The sequence below is a fragment of the Zootoca vivipara genome, chromosome 15 (assembly GCF_965207765.1).
Source record: "Zootoca vivipara chromosome 15, rZooViv2.hap1.1, whole genome shotgun sequence".
NCBI lineage: Eukaryota > Metazoa > Chordata > Lepidosauria > Squamata > Lacertidae > Zootoca > Zootoca vivipara.
In genome coordinates this window covers 33,635,995-33,659,154 of record NC_142598.1, presented here as the reverse complement: position 1 = coordinate 33,659,154, position 23,160 = coordinate 33,635,995, and the positions used below count along the sequence as shown (strand labels likewise).

The 23,160-nt window shown below is 41.2% G+C and overlaps 1 protein-coding gene across 5 annotated transcripts in view; it reads right to left on the bottom strand.

Moving 5' to 3' along the window:
* Positions 1–23,160, bottom strand: part of PTPRD (protein tyrosine phosphatase receptor type D) — a 370,596-nt gene that overhangs the window by 212,450 nt on the left and 134,986 nt on the right. For all 5 annotated transcript variants that reach the window (XM_088659060.1, XM_060268731.2, XM_035140525.3 and 2 more), the window contains exon 4: positions 18,665–18,806. In XM_088659060.1, the coding sequence (XP_088515186.1) occupies positions 18,665–18,806 (142 nt within the window). The remainder of the gene's footprint in view (positions 1–18,664; positions 18,807–23,160) is intronic.

Below are 23,160 nucleotides of genomic sequence, written 5' to 3'. Positions count from 1 at the left end.
ACTCTCCCAAACTCCCCCCGCCACAGCTGACTGTGAGTCCATAACTGTTCCTACACTGTCACTAGTTGTTTTTTTTTTTTTGTCCCTATTTTTCTTGGAAAAGCTTTTGTACCAAATTGCACAGCGGCTGTTTAAACTCAGAAAATACAACCATACCTTGGTTCTCAAAACACCTTGGTATTTGTACGTTTTGGCTCCCAAACGCAAAAAAAAACAACGGAAGTAGTTATTCCAGTTTTCAAACTTTTTCAGAAGTTGAACGTCCGACGCGGCTTCTGCTTGAGTGCAGGAAGCTTCTGCAGCCAATCGGAAGCCACGCCTTGGTTTTTGAATGGTTTCAGGAGTTGAATGGACTCCCGGAACAGGTTCAGTTCAAGAACCAAGGTTCCACTGTAACAGACATTAGTTAAAAAGCAGCTTCTAAATTGTGCCACAATGGGGGGGGGGTGCTTCAAAGCTATCTGAAAGACCAAACGCTTTCATATGAACCTGCCTGAGCTCTGACCTTCTCTGAGGCATGCCTGGTGGGGATGTGGAATTGGGCCCGCTCAGTTCCAGCACACATGGGGTGTACCCAAGGGGTGGGGGTGGGGGCAGCTGTCCCCCTAAAGCAATGCAAATTAATACAATCAATACGAATCAATACAAATATGAGGTTCTCCCCCCCCAAAAAAATCCTGGTTACACCCATGGCTTTTCACAGACTTTGGAATTCCCACCCTAGAGAAGCCAGCCTGTCTCCCTCCCTTTAGGGACTGAATGGAAAGGGCTAGTGTTGTGATGTTTTTAATGTTGTTCTCATCTGTATTTAAATGCTTTCTAATGACTATCTTTTTAGCTTTTTCTACTTTATTTGTAAGCTGCTTTGAGTCCCAGGGCCGGGGGGAAATGTGGGATATAAATAAAGAAAATAATAATAAAGCTCAGATCCTAGAACAGTCACAAACTCACTGGTCGGCCCTTGGAAAATCACAACAATGAACCTCAGAGGGCCTTCTCCCTGGCGGAAATTATTCAAATTCCCACCCCCAGGAGGAAATAAGACATAATGGCTGATAGGAGGACCACCTGCTACTCTGACAAATTGTTTCCTTCTTGGAAAAACGTTGGGTTCTTTGGGTAGGCAGAAGCAACGTCAGAACTTTGCAGGACCAAGGCAAGTGGTGGAATGTAACCTCTGACCCTGCTGTGCAACATCCCAAACAAATAATCACTTCTCATCTTCAATTTCACACTTCTAAAGTAGAAATTGTAATGATCTGCCTCAATGGTTTGCCACAAGGTCAAACACTTTAGCTTAAGCCAACTTTGGCATGAAAACATGAACAAGCCAGGAAATCTTCTGTAAACTATAGTCTCAGTTTCATCCAAACCAAGAAAATGCAGTTAACAGCTTCGGAACAACGATACAAAGCCGTAGTGTGAAGTTACTTAATATCTTGAAGTTATTAAACATAGCTTCCTAGTTCAGAGGAAACAGGAAATTATAGTTTACCGAAGACTGCCATGCTTGTCCATTGCCTCCCATGAAAGGAGGTGCAAACGGATTATTCATTCCTATCTCTGCTTACTGAATATCTCTACAAGGTTCATTCATATCTCTGGTTATTCAACAGAGATGAAATTGTCAGAATTAGCCCAATGAACAGTATAAAAGTGTTCTCTACTTTTAAAATGTTAAGTAAGTTGCAATTGCTGTCGTTTTTATTACTATTACTGTCACTGTTACTACTATTATTTTCAAGACTCTGTAACAGAGATATGCAAAGATGTAGCAACAAAAGTTCTACTCTTACTTTTTGTCTTGTGGAACTGGGAAAATGTTAAGGAAGACAGTGAACTGTTGTTACTCCTTTTGCACAAAACCTGGTCACAGGTTCTGTTCGACTAATGCTTGTGAACTGTGCCTCTGCATCTGCCATCTGCTACATCTGCCATCTCTACATCTGCTGCTCGATAATATTCAAGGCATGCCCTCAAAGCACAGCTTCCTCAACCATGTGCAGCAAAGATTCAATCATGTCCCTTGCTAGGGAGGAGACAACGGCAACTATCTTAGCAGCTGAATGCAAAATGCATTTGCAAGCCTACAAAAACTCTGTATTCCACATCAATTAATATCAGCTGTGTTTTTATAGCTGCCAAAGTATCCAACAAAGCAGGGAACTCCTGTTGCCAGATTCCCATGCTGAAGAAGGTCCTGGTGGGCACACTCTGGAAATGTGGCTGATCATATTTAACGGCTCGTTTATCAGCTAAAAGACTCAAAGGAATGTTCTTTGCTCCTCTTAAAATGAGTGGGAGTTAGATGTGGGCATAGGGAGTAGAAAGTAGTATTTTGTACCCTTTGATGTTTGAATTGCTAATTGGGGTGTTTCCTATAGTAATTTTCAGCATCAGAGGTTAACATGAACAAGAGTATTTAGAATTCTGTTTTAAGAGCTATTACCATTAGGCTTTGTGTAACGGAAAGACAAATGTGTTAGCTTTCAGATGCTCACAGATGGAAGGAAAGAGAGAAGGGGGAAAAGGAGGAAACCCAGTATTTTGCCCAAATGACTTTGAAGCAAAATGAAGCAATTGGGAGCCATCTACCTCAACATGCCGCAACTCGTACTGTACTACACATTATAAGTATGGTTTGGCCATATTCCAAAGGTGAAATGACCCTGCCATCAACAAACATGCCTATATGATCATTCTGCACAACTGGAAAAGGCAGTTCTTAAACCTTGTAAATTCATTGGCCAATTTAACAGGCCATGCTTTGATGCATGAAAAGAAGGCAGAGGATATTTAAAATCATAATTTCAGGGGTTGGGAAAAAACTTTTTTCAGCCCAAGGGTTGTATTCTTGTAAGAAGAACCTTCCAAGGCCTGTGTGCCAGGGGCAGACACGGCCAGAGGTAAAAGCTGCTGAAAAACAGAAGCAAAAGTTGGTGGAGGAATGGAAATGGATCATATCTTTCTCCAGTAGCCTACATTGCAGCCACGCGAAAAACAGAGGTTTGAACACCAAGACTCCTTTGAGCAAAATCATGGTACAAGGACCCACTCCAAGCAAAAATGGTTGAGGAGGACATGGAACAGGACCAGTAGGGGTCGTGGACAGGTATGTTCTGTTGTGTTTGCTATTCCTGATCTCTCTTTTATATTTTTTGCTGATTTTTTACTCAATAAAATGGTGCCCATCCAGAGGAAACTAGTCTTGCCCATGGAAACTGTTTCAAATCACCGGGACTCACACTATCTGTGGCTAGCACAGTTACAACAGGGTGTAAGCAAGAACCAGTAATATCTCCCAAACCTTCCCCCGACACAGATAGTAGTCTCAGTTCATAAGGTAAAGGTAAAGGGACCCCTGACCATTAGGTCCAGTCGTGACCGACTCTGGGGTTGCGCGCTCATCTCGCATTATTGGCCGAGGGAGCCGGCGTATAGCTTCCAGGCCATGTGGCCAGCATGACAAAGCCGCTTCTGGCAAACCAGAGCAGCACACGGAAACGCCGTTTACCTTCCCGCTATAGCGGTTCCTATTTATCTACTTGCATTTTGACGTGCTTTCGAACTGCTAGGTTGGCAGGAGCTGGGACCAAGCAACGGGAGCTCCCCCCGTCACAGGGATTCGAACCGCCGACCTTCTGATAAGCAAGCCCTAGGCTCAGTGGTTTAACCACAGCGCCACCTGTGTCCCTAGTCTCAGTTCATACTAAGAGATAAATAAGTTTCCCGTCTTCAGCAATCATTGGTAAGATAAATATAGTAAAATGTTAGCTGATGTATGCATTTATGGTAAGTGTACATTTATGGCAAATGGAGATGCTAAGGGCTTTTGATAAACTTTCCATCAGTTACAGTTACATCAGCCATCCTTCTTGATGCTCAGAATCTACGAACTGACGTACAACTGCCTACATTTCTAGTGAATGCTTTGTACAAAGGCTGTACACACAGATTCAGTTAAGCCAAGATCTTTAATGAATTATAATCACTCCGCTGTTTGGTTTTGGCAGGATGGAAGGGACTGATGTAAAGAAAATCAATAAGGCACTTAGAAGACTTTTGTCAAAGTTATTCATGCAGTTACTAAAAATTGAAAAGTGCCAAATAAGGATTTTTTTCCCCTAATGCAAAATAGAAGGGAATGGGACTAGTGCCAATTCTAAGGTGCCAAAAAAGGAATACTTTTAACCTTGTTTCTTATTATTTATTCATATTACTTTTATACATAATAAGAATCAATCCTGGGCAGATGCTTCAAATTATGATTTCAACCAGTTCGATAAGAAACATCAGCACAACAGATAGAAGGCTCAGTAAAATGCTTAAATGGGGAGATGCATTTACTTCTTCTTTGAAGCTAATGTGAGGCTATGTGAAGCTGGTGACTGTATTGTTAACAGCGACTAGGAGTCAGTTGGTTCACCTAAATTACTTTTACAGAGTGGTTATTGTGATTTAAAATTCTGTCTCCGTATTTTAACCCTGAATTCCTTTATTGTGCTCTTCGTTGCAACATATGAAATTGTAATTTGAACTGTTTATTATGTTATGTCTGTCTACTGATGGGAAGATCTTATATCCAGCAGCCCTTGTGCTACCTACCACCACACTGTTCCAAAGGGTTCCCTACTCTTCTTCTGCAGATGGTGTGGGGAACATGCAGAGAAAAGAGGAAGTACGCAAACAAATGTCTCCCACCAACAGAAGGAACACAGTTTGGCACAATGCATTGGCCCGGTTCACACGTTATGTTAAACCATAGCTTAAAACAAACTGTGGTTTAATGCAAAAGAGTTCCCATGATGTTCCTTCCCCACTTCTGTTGCTGACCAGCCACAATCAGATACCAGGGTTTGTTTTGAGTTTACCACTCATGTTTTGTTTGGAAAAGCAAACCATGAGCTGGACAATACAACAAGCAGAACTTTGGTTTGTTCCATCCACAGTAACAGCAGGACTAGAGGAGAACCACTATGGGAATCTTTGACCCATGTACATGTAATGAAATGTAAATCAAGTGCAGCGTAATAGCAAGGAAGGCAAAAATGTAAGTAGCAAAATTTAAAAACTGAAGGTAAATGGTCTATTATTAATTGAGTCTATCGTCTTATTTCAAAACCATGTATTAATATAAATACATAAAATAAGAGTTGTAGTCAACAAAGTTTTACTCAGAGTTGCAATTTATGGACTTAAACTGGCAGTGTCCATTGATCTCCAAGGGTCTAGAGCAGGCATCCCCAAACTTCGGCCCTCCAGGTGATTTGGACTACAATTCCCATCTTCCCCGACCACTGGTTCTGTTAGCTAGGGATCATGGGAGTTGTAGGCCAAAACATCTGGAGGGCCGCAGTTTGGGGATGCCTGGTATAGAGTTAAAAAAAGGTTTAAATTAATGAAGGGTTGGACATTTAGAATAGCTGAATTTTAAGAGATATCAACAACTTAATTTCATCTACACTTTAAAATTAGAACTTAACCTAAGAAATAAGTAGGTCTAGATGAAGCAGGTGAATAATCTGTTCTGACTGAATAGCCTCAGGAATGCAAACTCACATATGCTTTTAAGAATCAAAATAATTCAATTAACACAGTTGGCTACAGGTGAACACAGAATAAATATAGATATAGATATGATTATCCATGAGAAACCCATGTTTGAACAGGAAGCCCCACAATGGAGAATGACAGCATACCAGCAGCGCATGCTAATAAGATAAGTTGAGAGAGTGACGATTACGGTTATTTAATTTCTATATCGCTTAATATATTTTAAATATCTTTAAGCGGAGTACAGAAAACTGAAGCAACAACATACAGCTCAAACAAAAATACTACAAAAATACACAGTGACATATAAAAATGTTACATTAATGCAAAGTTACTTATATATGAAAATTAATATCGATTCATCTGTTTACCCTTCCCTCCTACGTTCCATTGTGTGGATCAATGGAGCGCCTCACCACTAAGGTGGATTGCCAGCACTTCTTATCAGAATTTCTAGATCCTTTTGATGTCCTTTGAGCCAAGAAGTGTGTTAGAACATTTGAGAGTGGATAACTAAGTTGCGATCAGCACATTAGTCTGGGAGATGTGGATCACGTCAATGCGTATTGGAATTCGCAAAGACCAAATTCCTCAAGCGTACCTAATTTTCATTAGATATTCTATAAAGCAGAAAGCTCCTAAGCATTAGCCTCAGTCAGCAGACCATTCTGGGCTATTAAACAGCAATTCACCTAATACAGGAATGGTTGATAGTTCATCAGCAACATAACAAAACACTCTTGGGGGGGGGGATGAATGAGCGTACCTAATCAAATATCTATTTAGTTCTAGTGAAACTAAAAATAAATCTGTAGCAGCTTGGCTGAGGATTGCACAACATCTCCACACATTAAAAGTGCACCGAAATAAATGTACATAGAGAAAATGGCATTGTGGTGAATCTATTTCCAAGGTTCTCAAACATACCACTGTACATGTAGGGATCTTACAGACATACATATGTCTGCATGTAGCAATAAATTAACATACAGAAGCCTGAATGTAGCCTATCTAGCAGTTTGAAAGCACGTCAAAGTGCAAGTAGATAAATAGGTACCACTCCGGCGGGAAGGTAAACGGCGTTTCCGTGTGCTGCTCTGGTTCGCCAGAAGCAGCTTTGTCATGCTGGCCACATGACCCGGAAGCTGTACGCCAGCTCCCTCGGTCAATAATGTGAGATGAGCGCCGCAACCCCAGAGGCGTCTGCAAGTGTACTTAATGGTCAGGGGTCCCTTTACATTTAACTATATTCTTCTTGATTGTAAAACAAACCTCAAGGGCTTATTAGTTGTCTGGCATATTGACACCTGCCTAATGAGAAAATTGCAGACAGCACATGACCATTATTACACATGTTTAATTAATATACCAATTAATGCCAGAATAGACTTTTACTTTATGTGCACATATAAATAGTACATGAGAGGAGTCAGAAGTCATGATACATGCTACTGTCACCAAATACAGGTGGAACCTCAGTTTTCGAGCATCTCAGAAGCCAAACGATTTGAAAGCCAAATGCTGAAAACCCAGAAGTAATTGATTCCGTTTTCGAACACGTCTCAGAAGTTGAACGGCTTCTGCTGCGTGTTTTCCCTTTTTTCTGCTGTGTGTTTTCCCTTTTTTTCAATGGATTTTTGTTGACCGCCCACTGATCCTCGGTTTTCGAACATTTCGGAAGTCGGACAGTCTTCCGGAATGGATTACATTCGAAAACTGAGGTTCCACTGTATTGGAAGATATGTGACTAAGATGTTGGTGTAAGAATTGCTAGGATTTATTTGGCCTTCGGGGATTTCTTTTTTAAGAGAAGTCAAGCTTCTTCAAAAGGTGTGGGCTTTACCTGGGACAAACAGAACCAAAGTACTAGAACTTAAAATTGAAAAAGGTCACAGAGTAGCTTTTTTGTGTGTGAACTAAATTGCCCTATGTCTTCAGACAGGACAAAATATAGCCAGGGGTTGTTCCTGGCCATGGCTCACTGTTAGTGAGGAGAGAGCTTACTCACAATACCAGTTTTGGATATCGTGCTAAGCCAAACATTGGTTTAGCCCATCATAGCAGCAAAAAAGACCATGGAGGAACAAAATAGCTACAACTTCCTGATCACATGGTCCTAGCACACCATAGTTTGACTTACTGTCATGTGCAAACCGGGCCACTCTTATAGCTGCTTAAAATCAAATTCCATTCAACAAAATTAGAAACACCTATTCCTAACATGTTTAGGTTGGGGTAGAGAAGGAGGGGCGTGAAATTTTGAAAGGGCGTGAAATGGCTGACCCAATACAGAGCTTGGTGCATCTAATAACAGTTGCCCTATATTTATGTTTAAGTATGAAAAATGAAGCACATTGACTTGACATGAGTCTTCATTATTCTATCCATGTTGACTTCATGCTTTCATCAATACTACATTTCACAAGTAGCTCAGGAAATAAAAATGTGATGGCATGCTTCCATTACCTGGCAACCCTATATATCCTTGCAGGCCCGCTATAGTAGTTTGATAGTAAATCATTTTAATGGAATATTTTAAGTCACAGTGAAACCTATGCACAAGATGATTTATCTGTTTGTAAGGGAGGGTGAGGAAATTCCATTTATGATTGAGCTGGTGAATAGTGGCTTTATTAATGTATTTTTGTGCAACAAAGATTAATGGAAGAATGGTAAGTCAGCTTCACCATTCGATGTCAGTTTAGAACAGACATTGCATTACCTAAAATAAAATCTATCTTAATAAGATCTAATGCCATGCATAAAATCCCATACTATCCATTAAAAGGGTTTTTTGGATAGGTTGCTTTAATCTTAGATGTTTGATTCTCTTACCATGGCATGGCAAATAAATCTTTCGCCTTGGTGTATGCATTAATGCACATCCTTTGAGTCTGAAAGTCATATTTCTAAAAATAATTGGCCATATTTGGACCTCAGTCCAATAGGTGCAAACTGTGATATGCTAAGAAATGCACTTATTGTAATGCCCGTGGAAAACTATTTAATTCCTTCAACTGGTTATCACTGAAACATGCACATTGTTCACATTTCTAAAACTAGCACCAACACAACATGCAGAACACTGTAGCTTTTAAACCCATGGTTTCCAAAAAGCGTCAGGATGGAAGAGTGTTGTCCACGGTACCCTGTTTTAAAATATCACCAACCAAGTGACAATGGACTACTGGCTAATTGGAGTTGGCTACATACAGGTGAAACTTGGGAAATTAGAATATCCTCGAAAAGTGCATTTATTTCAGTAATGCAATTTATTATTATTTTATTTTTCTTTTAATTTTTACAAATGCTTTCTTTTGGAAATTCCACAGTAATAAAACAAATAGTTACAATAATACAAAAATAAACATTGCTATTACATTTCATTAATTACATTTCATTTATAATTGACCCGCCTAATGACAAATAATTACAATTACAACAAATAAAGGCTTGACATATCTTGCTCTGCATGTCATGCATCTATCTCATATATTGGTTTCACCTTTTAAATTGCGTTCCTTTAAAAAATGCACTTTTCGGAAATTTTCCGAATTTCACCTGTACAAGTGCTACAGTGATTCCCTTCTTTAAAGAAAGAATCCAATGTTGCATGAGTGGGTGTCCAGTCACACAATGGGATTTCACCTTCCTCTCAGGAGAACCTCCAGTACAGTGCACAGGGGAAGAAAGTTTAGATTGCTCAATCAGGGAAAGAGATATGCTTACACTTCCAGAGTGTTCTTAGTGCTGCTTTGAATTCCACCCATTATTTTTGGACTTGGGCAGATACCCTCATTGTGGAATCACAAAGAGGAAGGGGGAAAGTAAGAGTATATATCAAACGTATACTTCGTTGGGAAAGTATTTTCCCAACTTTATTGGATGTGTTTGGAAATGTTGTTGCTCTCATGATGAGTTGTTCTGACCTTCATATGCATTTAATTTTGCTAACACTTCCAGTACTCTAAAGCAAACACACTTTTCATTTCAACAAACTTTCTGTCATCGCAATGGTGTACTTGATAAACCAGCAGGCTGATCTAGCATATGAATGCCTTTTAGAACTATAGAAATCGAATATTTAGGAACTGAATTCTGCAGTGACTTTATCAAAGTATTTATACTGTTCTTTTTTATCCATTATCAAACGCCTATGCAGTGAATAAAAGTGCTTAGTGTAAAGTGCATTGGAACAACCCAGTTGTTATTATTATTAATTATTATTATTATTATTACGATTATTATTATTATTAGGATTTATAATATGCCCTTCCTCCCAAAAGGAGCTAAGGGCGGCTTTTCTGTTTTACAGGCCCAGAAATGTAGTTGTGCAGCTGCACACCAGTTACACATCTATTGCAGCAGAAGAGGAACAAGCCCTTGGTCAGAACTGCAACACACTTTTCATGCTACCTCCACACATTTTTGCCTCTGGCCAGGGCCGTCTTAAGCACCTCTGGCGCCCTTGCGCCGTGGTGCGACGGATCCCTCCTGCGCCCCCCCCGTCCCATTTCCCAGCACGACAGGCGGTTGGGCAGGCGCAATGTGGCTTCCGAGGGCACTGCTGCGCAGAAGAGCGGCCAGCGGGCGGGCGGGTGCAGCCATGGCACCCTGCGCCACCCAGCCTGGCTGTAGGGCCGGCCCTGCCTCTGGCTGTACTCTTGTTGCTGCTAAAATGTCACCATGACTCAAACAAAGGAAAGAGTGCGGCTGCTGGATGTTGCAAGGAGTCTCCGCTACCATACTATGTTGCTACGTTACACAATTTAGGTCTTCAGATTCACTGACCCTGCAGACCCATCCCCAATGCCACGCAAAAGCATATTGTGTCTTGAGGCCCCAAGCCAGCCCCCCCATGAAATAACTACACAGGGACACAGAATTAAGATTGATGGGTAACATTAAGGCCACAACTTTACTGATGGCAAATTAAATGTGAGTGGTATTAGCATAGGCATTGGCTGAAGACTATAACAGACTACTGGCCCAGTTGACATAGCCTATGTAGGTAAACCCATCGGGGCAGCAACATCGGGGTTTTGCCCGACAGAAGCTTACTGCGAGGTTCCTGTGATCCCGGCATGGCCTTAGCCCATCAAGCGGACTTCGGACGAGATCTGGGACCCCCAGATTCCTTTAATGGAATACCTTTTGATCATTGAGGGGCAGGTGATGGCCACACCTCCCCTCCACACACAAAATTAAGCCAATGCCTAACCGCCATACCTGGAAAGTTGTGATGATTGCTAAGGGGGTAGGCAAAAAACCAATTGCCCAGTGCCAATTTGCCAAATGGATAAAAATTCCTACCCGGCCCCTGTCCCAAGACAGGCGACTCACACATAGTCCAAAGCAAGGCCGAGAACCTACACTAAGGGCGGTAGGGTGGGTGTTCAGCAGCGCCAATCAAGTGCCTAGGGCACTCTTGTGCTGATGCTTATATAATTCGTTAACCACCCCCACCCTTTTCCTGATTGGCTGTGAACTGTGATGCCTATTTAGAGAAATGAAACTTAGACCTAGAAACGAAACCTACTTAGTCAGGGGTGTGTCCAGGGGCCCAGTCACAAGAAGGACTGCCTTCTGAGGATGATCCTATCTGCAAACATACACAAAATGGATATTACAGGAGTGACCATGTGAGTGTGCATGTGTATGAGAGTGAGAGAGATTTCATAGAATCATAGAGTTGGAAGAGACCACAAGGGCCATCCAGTCCAACCCACTGCCAAGAAGGAAACACCATCAAAGCATTCCTGACAGATGGCTGTCAAGCCTCCAGTTAAAGACCTCCAAAGAAGGAGACTCCACCACTCCACCACACTCCTTGGTAGCAAATTCCACTGCTGTACAGCTCTTACTGTCAGGAAGTTCTTCCTAATGTTTAGGTGGAATCTTCTTTCTTGTAGTTTGAATCCATTGCTCCGTGTCCACTTCTCTGGAGCAGCAGAAAACAACCTTTCTCCCTCCTTTATATGACATCCTTTTATATATTTGAACATGGCTATCATATCACCCCTTAACCTTCTCTTCTCCAGGCTAAACATACCCAGCTCCCTAAGCCGTTCCTCATAAGGCATCGTTTCCAGGCCTTTGACCATTTTGGTTGCCCTCTTCTGGACATGTTCCAGCTTGTCAGTATCCTTCACAGTACTCCAGGTGAGGTCTGAACAGAGCGGAATACAGTGGTACTATTACTTCCCATGATCTAGATGCTATACTCCTATTGATGCAGCCCAGAATTGCATTGGCTTTTTTAGCTGCTGCATCACACTGTTGACTCATGTCAAGTTTGTGGTCTACCAAGACTCCTGAATTTATTCAGACTGAAACAGAGAAGACTTACTGCACCATAGGACCATAACGTAGAATGATCTCGCTTTAACTCAGCTACACTATCCATTCCGTATCGGAATAAAGCTTGCATTGAAATGAGAATTTCCACTTGCATCCTGCTTCTTGCCAAACCAAGAGTTGTTGCAATTTCGAAGCTAGCATTATACTCTTGGTCTCTTCTTCCTAGCCTTTTCAAGGAGTTAGGCATCAATAATAGAGACGAGCCTTCCTAATGCTTTTTCACGCCATTTACCCCATGCACAAATTGCCAGTGGGTCACACAAATTCATCCCCGCATATAAGCTCACTGACACCAAAAGGCTCCACTTCTTCCACTTGCAACTTGGGCGCTCTCCAAATGACTTGCTGTTCAGCTGTTTTCCTGCTCCGTGTTATTTATTCTGTTTGCATAGTAATAACTCTGATGAGGCATACAGTCATTTGGGACCACATTCTAGTGCAAGCCAAATAAAATAGGAGAAAAGCGGGGAAACAACAGACATTGCAAAACACACTCATACACGTGTTCAAAAAACTACTAACTCTTCTTCTAGAGAGATGCAGCAAACAAGACCAGTGTTTTTTTTTCTTTCTTTAAAAAAATCTATATAGAGATTGCACACCTAATTTTCACATGAAGACTACTTTGTATATCACAATAATGACATATTTGTACACAAGTCTGTACACGATATACACTAAAATGGTATCGCATATTGTACAGCAAAACCAAACTGCTTGGACTTCAAAGGGATAATCAAGAATCCCTTGACCACATATTTCCATTGACTTTGTCCCTTAATTTTCTCCCCACTTATGCATCTTCTACTCGCCTGCAGCTGAGTACAAGTGCGGTACCAAGAAATAATTAAATAATTCAAACCAAACCCAGAAATGGCAAGAGAGAACTGGAGAGTCCTTGTGGCTCATGAGGAGACCCTCCCCAGAGCCCAAAGAGGATGTCAGTGATGGCGGAGGAAGCCCCAAAGAGACCTGAGGAATAACAGGGCTTTGTTTAGGCTGCTCAGCCTCCCCGCCTAACAGCTGATGTGTGGGGTAGCAAAGCAGCAGCAGCAGCAGCCACATTCCCATGTGTCCTTCCGCCAGCCCCAGAGCTTGAATTCTGGTTGTGGATATTTTTGGATACATTATTTTTGGTTTGAAGAGAGAATGATGGAGAGGGCATTTAAAGGGTCCTCCTCACTTTACATGATTTCACTTATGTGTGCGGGGGCCAAGAATGGAAACCTTGCATGAGTTGGGGGGATGCCTGTACCAGCGTTGACCTACATTTATTTAGATAGCTGCTATGTTAGTGCTATGTATATGCATTGCAAATCTCTATGTGGGACAAGAAGCTACAGTTAGAACTGGGTATGGAATAACTGATTGGTTCAAAATTGGGAAAGGAGTACAACAAGGCTGTATATTGTCTCCCTGCTTATTTAACTTATATGCAGAATTCATCATGCGAAAGGCTGGACTAGATGAATCCCAAACCGGAATTAAGATTGCTGGAAGAAATATCAACAACCTCAGATATCCTGATGACACAACCTTGATGGCAGAAAGTGAGGAGGAATTAAATAACCCTTTAATGAGGGTGAAAGAGGAGAGCGCAAAATATGCTCTGAAGCTCAACATAAAAAACTAAGATCATGACCACTGGTCCCATCACCTCCTGGGAAATAGAAGGGGAAGAAATGGAGGCAGGGAGAAATTTTACTTTCTTGGGCTCCATGGTCACTGCAGCTGGTAACAGCAGTCACGAAATTAAAAGATGCCTGCTTCTTGGGAGGAAAGCAATGACAAACCTAGGCAGCAGCTTAAAAAGCAGAGACATCACCTTGCCAAAGGTCCATATAGTTAAAGCTATGGTTTTCCCAGTAGTAATGTATGGAAGTGAGAGCTGAACCATAAAGAAGGCTGATCTCTGAAGAATTGATGCTTTTGAATTATGGTGCTGGAGGAGACTCTTGAGAGTCCCATGGACTGCAAGAAGATCAAACCTATCCATTCTGAAGGAAATCAGCCCTGAGTGCTCACTGGAAGGACAGATCCTGAAGCTGAGACGCCAATACTTTGGCCACCTCATGAGAAGAGAAGACTCCCTGGAAAAGACCCTTATGTTGGGAAAGATTGAGGGCACTAAGAGAAGGGGACGACAGAGGACGAGATGGTTGAATGGTGTTCTCAAAGTGACTAACATGAGTTTGACCAAGCTGCGGGAGCCAGTGGAAGAGAGGAGTGCCTGGTGTGCTCTGGTCCATGGGGTCACGAAGAGCCAGGCACGACTAAATGACTAAACAACAACAACAACATATGCATTGCAGAGGCACACTTAGCAGCAATAAGAGACATGAGGAGTCCTGACACAGGAAGGTGCATTTGACTCAGTTCTGCTTTGTTGTAGAATTAATTTTGCAAGGATAATAATATTTTCTGGCTAATGGCACATTTGTGAGAATTATTAGTTCCATTACACTTTCTCCTATTCCCTCCACTACACAGCCTGGAGTGTTCTTCTGAATCCAATCCCATTTGGCATCCCACAGTAGATACTACTACAGTGAGTAGCCCACTACTGAATTTAGAATACATATTTGATAAACAGTGATTCAAAAACTGAGCAACAGTGAGCAAAAGTGTGTTTTGCAGATTTGGGAATGTCCATGCCTACATTTATGAGCTTCCTTTATCTCATTCCCTAGAAAGTTCCATATTTTCTCTCAAGCCTAACAAAACTGACAACTCATTAATCATTTCTAATTATATGCTGTTTGGGAGAGAAATTTCTCTGTACAAATCTTTATGCCCAGAGAACTAGTTCATAATGATGCATTTATTTCTAGTCCCTTATTATGATTACTTTTTTAAATTTAAAAAAATCAAGTAATCCACACTTTACCAAAATTGTTATGATTGACCAGTTGTTTTCATTTCAATCATTCATTTTAAAGAGGGGGGAGACAACTGTTTGACTAACTGTCAAGAAGTTATGCTTTGTTCTTTAATGTTCCTAGCAGAGCTCTCCAGCAGAAACACTTTATAATAAAAGCAGTAATAAGTACCATTTTCACAGCAGGGAAAAGAATGTTCATCTTCAAAAATGGGGTATTAATAAAATGTTATCATAATGAACTATCTAATTATGGTCACAAAGTACTACACAGTTGCTGGTATAATTATTTGTCACTTGGGGGTGTTAAAGTCTTTCCCCATCCCCCACCCAGTCCCTCTTCACATGCTTTTTGTTTTGTGTGTGGCTGTGTTTGCAAATCATAGAAACCGTATGTATTGCTGTACAGTAATGTGAATATAGAATTAGCTCTGACTTCCCACCTCCTCTAGCACAAATGGGAGCACCAAAACATGATGCTTAATTAGCCATAGATCTCAATTCAGGATAGTGCTTTGCATTACTCAACTACAGCCAGGAAATCAAAAACAAACCTTGGTTTCACACCATGTTTTCCTTGGGGTGAAGCAAACCACAATCCCTAGTACAGACATAATGCCAAGGCAGGTACTATGGTTTGTTGCTTCCACTCACACTAGGTTAGAGGCATAACGGGAGCCAACTGCAAATTCACAATGAACTATTAACCATGGTTTACTGTGATATGTAAACACAGCCAGTGTGTGTTCTGCTTTTGAGATAGACATCTGCTTTTACAAAAATGAAAAAACAAAACAAAACACTTTTTGTTGTGTTATTTTCACGCACCTGGCTCATCAAATCAGCAACTGACAAATGATGCATTGCAGGAGAATAATGAAACTCTTCTGTTATTCAGATGGTTACAGGCACCCAAATCATGTGTTTAGATGGTATTTTTGGTTAGCCTCTGGAAATTTGGCAAATGCAGTCTGCCCCACTCAAGTGCAACAGCAGTCCAGCTCCCCCCTGCTCTATGCTCAGGCAGACTACCATATCTCTTATTTCATACGTAATTAGAATTACAAGTTCAAGTCAGAAGTTGGCAACTGAGAATATATCATGGAGACATAGATTAGTTGTACTGTATTTTATCTTATTATTTATCTTTATTTACTTGTTTATGTATTAAAAACTTTATATTGGAACTTTATTTTACAGTTGTCAAGGCCAGTAGCTAGCACAACATATATACTGTTGTTTATCACGATTAGTTAGAAGTGGGGCAGAGTGTACCCTATATTCTTACTTCACCTATGGAGACACTTTTGAGAGCTGTTTAGTATGAATGTTCACTACATGTGCAAAGCCAAATGACAATAGAGATCTGTTGTATGGACTGTTAAAATTATCTCACTATATTCTTCCACACAGGGTGAAAGCACAAATAAGCCAGAAACAAAACCTAATCAAATCTATTAATCTCAAAACAGCAAAAACAAACAAATGAACAATATGATTTCCAAAGTTTCCAGGGATCTAAAACAGCAGTGGGGAACACCCCAGTCTGTGAACCAAATCAGCCCAGCAAAGATTGTACGGTTTATCGTCCAATTTCTCCCAAAGTACAGTTACCTGATCCACACCTGACACCATATGGGTCATATGAGTCATCATATGGCTGTCAAGGAAAAACCAGGAACCTTAAAGTGCTCTCCCTATTCTTCCTTGTGTTGTGTTTATTTCCACTTTCTATCTTCATTGCCCAACCTACACAGAGCACGTTGAAGATCATAGAATCATAGAGTTGGAAGAGACCACAAGGGCCATCCAGTCCAACCCCCTGCCAAGCAGGAAACACCATCAAAGCATTCTTGACATATGCCTGTCAAGCCTCTGCTTAAAGACCTCCAAAGAAGGAGACTCCACCACACTCCTTGGTAGCAAATTCCACTGCCAAACAGCCCTTACTGACAGGAAGTTCTTCCTAATGTTTAGGTGGAATCTTCTTTCTTGAATCCATTGCTCCGTGTCCGCTTCTCTGGAGCAGCAGAAAACAACCCTTCTCCCTCCTCTATATGACATCATTTTATATATTTGAGCATGGCTATCACCCCTTAACCTTCTTTTCTCCGGGCTAAACATACCCAGCTCCCTAAGCCGTTCCTGTTAGGATTTGATAGTAGATTCTGTTCCACATTAAAAAGGAACAGGCTTGGAAGAGGATGTTGAATGTGTCACATGATGTATACTTCCGTTTGTTGTGCTATTGTATTGTATTCACTTTACTTCGCTATGCTGAAGGAGGAAGACGTATCTGTATATGCTCTGATATGCTTCTAGAATAAACTGCTTGTAAATATTCAAGAACCTCTCTCCGTGTCTTATCTGCTGCCAACCACGCTAAGGCCTTTGTTTCCAGGCCTTTGACCATTTTGGTTGCCCTCTTCTGGACACGTTCCAGCTTGTCAGTATCCTTCTTGAACTGTGGTGCCCAGAACTGGACACAGTACTCCAGGTGAGGTCTGTCCAGAGCAGAATACAGTGGTGCTATTACTTCCCTTGATCTAGACGCTATACTCCTATTGATGCAGCCCAGAATTGCATTGGCTTTTTAAGCTGCTGCATCACACTGTTGACTCATGTCAAGTTTGTGGTCTACCAAGACTCCTAGATCCTTTTCACATGTACTGCTCTCAAGCCAGGTGTCTCCCATCCTGTATTTGTGCCTTTCATGTCAGAGTTCATTTCCATCACAAGTATGAACCATGGCAAAAAGGCGGAAGTAGGGAACTATGTGTTTATACACAGCTTGGAAAATGTCTCATAGCGATGAAGAGCAAATTAGCCATTCATACTTCAAGGGACATGAAATAAAAATACCTATAAAATTGAGAGGAGGAGGGAACCAAACCTCCAAGACCCCACCCCCCTACATATATTATTCCTTGGTTATCACTGAGTATCTACAGATGCATCACAGGTAACAACATATATGTCCTTATTTTTAAAGACTGGAACTCAGATATAAAAGGCCATCTGATTTCTGGCATTTACCACAAGGAAGTTGTCTCTAGTGGATTCACATGACACCTGTGAATCATGAAACAAAACACATACAGTATATGGTAGGAGCACAAAATGTTATTTCAAAGTCATCCTTGATAGCTCTGATTGACCAAGAAATACAAAGAGTCAGAACAAGATGACAAGCATTCCTATTGCTGAAAGAAAGATTGTTTGTGTTCACCAAAGTGCTTAACTACCTACAGCTCATCATTATGTAAATAAATTCTGTTTCTATAGTTTTGCCAAGGTCAGTGTCAACTTGCTTAGGTTACCTTTGATATAAATGCCTATCACACAGCATAAAATGCCAAGGGCAGCACTTTGAAAACCCAATTCATCCAAAAACCGTAGAGTGCATTTAGCTCTAGCTCCCTTCTTCATTTTAAATTCTCCTATTTTTTTATGTCTGAACTTCAGTATTTCTTCTGAGAGAAGAAAGAACAATTTATACATTAAAAGCAACCGAAAGTACATCAAATGAAAGTAGCAACTGAATGTACATCAAATATAGCTTCTCTCCCGATCACATAGCAACCTATCCACCATAAAACAGAAGAGATAAACCAACAGCTATTGTAGGGACGAATCCCAGGCACCGGGAAGGAAGATATCACAAACTGCACTCACTACACACAACTGCACAGGGCACAACTGATTGCGATGTAATCATTATGTCAACTCAGTTTGAAAGAGAACAATTTCTAGGTGAAAAACAGATCAGACTTTTCCCATTTTCAAGTATACTGTAACTCTGTTAACACATTTCCCTATCATCTGTAAAAAAACAAAAAATAGTAAAATAGTAAATATATGGAAGCCACTTACCACGTAACACAGTGAGTCTTGTGGACACGCTTATTTCTCCAACACTGTTGGAAGCAACACATTCATAAATAGCTTCATCTCGTGGAGTCCGTAACGGTTGTATTCTGAGAACGGATCCGGATCCATCATCAAACTCTATTACCTATTGAAGGAAACAGGAGCTGTCACAGGTGTTGTAACAAATACCTGCCCCTCCACTAAGCCTGGGTATTTAATACAGAATCTCACTGGTCTAAATTCCTCTAACATGGACATCAATGATTGATTTCCTACGAGTGGAAAGGAGCAGATTTAAGAGTCAGTCATATCTCCTGGCCCTAAGTAAGGGGGATAAAATGCAAAAGAGAATGCAGTTCTCAAATTTTAACTCACTATAAAACTCTCTAGTGGTGGGCTGGCCAAATTGCCATTACTTTGAAAGCGACATAAAAGACCAGTGATGGCGAGCCATGTGAAGATCATCCAGCCACGCCCATGGCATGCATAGTCACCATGACCAAATGACTGCAGGGGGGGGGAATATCTGTGTCACTCACATGCATATGGGGTTGGCTGGTAGGTATTATACAAAAAAAAAAGCACAACCTCCAAGGCCACCTCAGCCATCGCCCCCAGAGAGTTTGTTCTTGTGGCAAAGGATCCACAGCCTATTCCAGGCCTCAGAAGACATATGTTTCATGTTTAAAATGGTAAGCAGGAATTAATGGAAGCCTTTGCAGATCATCATCACTGAGGGACACTGAAAGGGCGTGAAACTGTGAGCATGCTGGTGTATTTTGGGTCTGTGACTGACTACAGCAACATGGCAGATGAAAAATTGAATCTGGGAAACAAATGTACAGCTAAGACCACATCAACAAGTTCTTTCATGACCTCAATTTTATTGGGCATGCAATAATTGTCCAGTGCTTTTAAAAGTGCTTGTTTAGTTTGTTTATAAAGTGACTGCATACTTCAATTTCATAAAAAAAGTCAAAGAGTTTTACAAAAAGTAAAATGTAATAAGAACAACACAAAACAACACACAGATCACCAGGTGTCTACTAAGTAGCACGCTTTCTTAATTTTCTGCATAAGCCTGGTGGCAAAAGAAGAGAGGCTTCAGCAAATGCTTGCAAGTCCATACAGAAAGTGCCTGTATACAATGCTCTACTGGAAGTGTTTGCAATGGGAGTGAGCTAACACTGAAGGCTTGGTTTTATGTTGAAGTCAAATGTGCTCACCAACTCAGGAGACAACCAGCAATGCTCCAGCCAATGATCTCAGTGACTGAGCTGGGATATAAGAGCCAAGGTGGTCCCTAAGGCATCCTAGACCTATGGCACTCAGGGATTTGTAAATTAATATAAGGACCATGAACCTAGTTTCCTTTACTAACACCTGTTGAAATTTGCAAGCACTGGTGGATGGGAGGCAGGAATCCCCTTACTACTCCCATATGCAGGGCTGCAACCACAGTGGTTGATTAAGGATAGTTTAACTCCATGGAGATTTCAGGGAATTTGCTGGCTTCTCTTGCCACCTTTCAAACAAACACAGATAGAGCCATATTCCCTGTTCCTAACTTCTAGAAAACTAGGATAAATGGCAAGTTTGCCCCTGCCCTGAAATTCACTCAAGATGGAAGGGGAATCCATCCACATTTAAACAAATGTGTGCTAAAAGCCTGTTGAAAAGTCAGTTTAAACTCTCCTGGGGTAATAAATAATGGATGATATCTTTTTTAGCCTTTCATATACATTTCAGTTTACTGGGGAAAATGCATTCTTCCCTAGACTTTGATCTACATTTTTAAAAATTGGAAATTAGAAATTGAACAGCCACGGAAGCCTAATTCAAGAGGCACTTCAATATTTAAAGGATCATGCGAAGGAAAGAGTTTGACTCACAGACCATGTACACTTCTCTTCATATAATGCTTGTCTAGTTCCCTGTTTCACACAATCCCTGCATAGTTTATATGTCTTTGGTGTATGTCAATTAATCTTGGGGAACATGCAGCCTCCCACAGAAAGCGGCTAAAATGTTCAGATCTCATTTTTTTGGAATAGGCAAGGAAGCATAGGTAGATTGTGGGTTGCAAGATGGGAGGTAAGGAAGGAGAGAAACCTCTTCTTCACCTTACTCCTCTTATTCTGCTTTGGGGTTGTAATAAAAACATAGCAAAAGCAATATAAACAAACCGATAAATTTTTTGCAGAGTTATACTTCTAGATCTATATTTTCCTAGACTAATGTTGTGCTATATATAAACTAGGACTAATAAAGCACTATATGCTGAGATTTAATAAAGCATTATATGCTGCCCAAGGCACAACAAATGCTTAGTAAGGCAGGAAGGATCCTACTGCAATTACAGGAGCTTGGATAGCTCCAAACATGCAATTTGCTCCAACAAGCTCTGGAACTCAACAATTTGGTTGGTGGGAGTAGGACTCCTGACACAGAAGTGAGTAATTAAGTTCTTGTTTAACCACTCCTATTGAATATGTATTACCACATTCTGAATCTGTTGATATTGTGAAGCACACATAACCAAGGTAGTCAGTGTGATGTCCTCCATCTGTTGTTGGACCACAACTACAACTTCCATTAGCCCCAGCCAGAACCTCTAATTACCAGGAATGATGGGACCCCAAAACCAACAACATGTAAGTTCATGTGCTTTGCCTCAACAATTCTATACCAGTTGAGCCTTGTAACAAGCAGTGAAAACTCCAGATTATTATTTGAGGTTAACATGTATATAGAACATTAATCATGGCTACGAACAGAGGAGTGGGAAGGGCTGAAGGCCTACTGCAGTTCTTTGCCACACACACTGGTCTAAAACAGTTATGAATGCAAATTAAAATGATATAGCAAACATATTTGTTCCTAACCTGGTTTGCTTACAGAAGTTCCAACAGCACAAGTATCAGTAACAACAACAATCAAGTATTAAAGTGTGAAGCAGATAGCATCTACAATGTTGGGGTTCAATTCTTTTTCATCTCGGGAAACTGATTAAAAGAAACACTTAAGAAGAAATGCAGTGGAGAATACTTATTCATATACAGTGGTGCCTCGACTTACGAATTTAATCCGTTCTGAAGGCACCTTCGTAGGTCGAAAAATCCGTAAGTCGAAAAGTGCCATTGGAAACGCGATTTCCCATAGGAATGCATTGGAAATGGAAAAAATTCATAAGTCGAAGCAACCCCATCTAAAAATTCGTAAGTCGAAAAAACCCTATCTAAAACCGCCGCGGTTTCCGTTTGGATGTCGAGAAATTTGTAAGCGTGCGGCCATTTGCCCCATTCGTAAGTCGAAAAATTCGGTTGTCGAGTCGTTCGTAAGTCGAGGTACCACTGTATATATATGAAAGGTATTTTCTGTTACATTAAAGTAATAATAATTAGGACTATAATCCAAACTTGGGATTTACATATTAATCTAAAGCTTGGGTACAGGGAGAGGGAAATGAGTGCCTCTCAGCAATGTATGTAAGAAAATGTGCAACAAGTCAAGCAACGAGGGAGAAGAAAGGGAATAGCATTAGGCTGCCCTATTGACCAGGAATATGATGAACAATATCATATAGTTTAAAATGATATGATTCAACCCCACAAGAGGCCATGACGGCCACCAACTTTGATGGCTTGGAGAGGATAAAAGGATTCGAAAACCCATAGAAGATAAGGCTACCAATGACTACCAATAATGAAAATGTTCCTCCTCTTAATGGCAGAGAGGCAGAATACTTCTGAATTCTGGTTGGTGGAAACAAAAGGAGCAAGAGTGCTGTGGTGGCCCTGCTTTCAGGTCTCCGAAAGACATCCAGTTGGCTACTGTAAGAACAAGACGCTGGACTAAATAAGCCACTCACCTCACCTCAGCAAGATCTCAATATGTTCTTAAGATGCTATAACCTACTATCTACCATGCTTCTATTTAAAGGTAAAGGGACCCCTGACCATTAGGTCCAGTCGTGACCGACTCTGGGGTTGCGCGCTCATCTCACATTATTGGCCAAGGGAGCCGGCATATAGCTTCTAGGTCATGTGGCCAGCATGACAAAGCCGCTTCTGGCAAACCAGAGCAGCACATGGAAACGCCTTTTACCTTCCCGCTGTAGCGGTTCCTATTTATCTACTTGCATTTTGACGTGCTTTCGAACTGCTAGGTTGGCAGGAGCTGGGACCAAGCAATGGGAGCTCACCCCGTCACAGGGATTCGAACCGCCGACCTTCTGATCAGCAAGCCCTAGGCTCAGTGGTTTAACCACAGCGCCACCTGGGTCCCGATGCTTCTATTTATGATTGCTTTTTCCACACATTATTGTTTGTGAATTTATTTCGCCCCCACAACCTGTAAACAACAAAGAACTTCCCAAATACTGATACTAAACATACAATCTGAGAACTGTACGCTGGACCAATATGCAGGCCATTAGCGTACATGCAGCCGTGCCATCTCGTATCCGATGGAAGGGGATCAGCAGCAGGAAGGGGCTT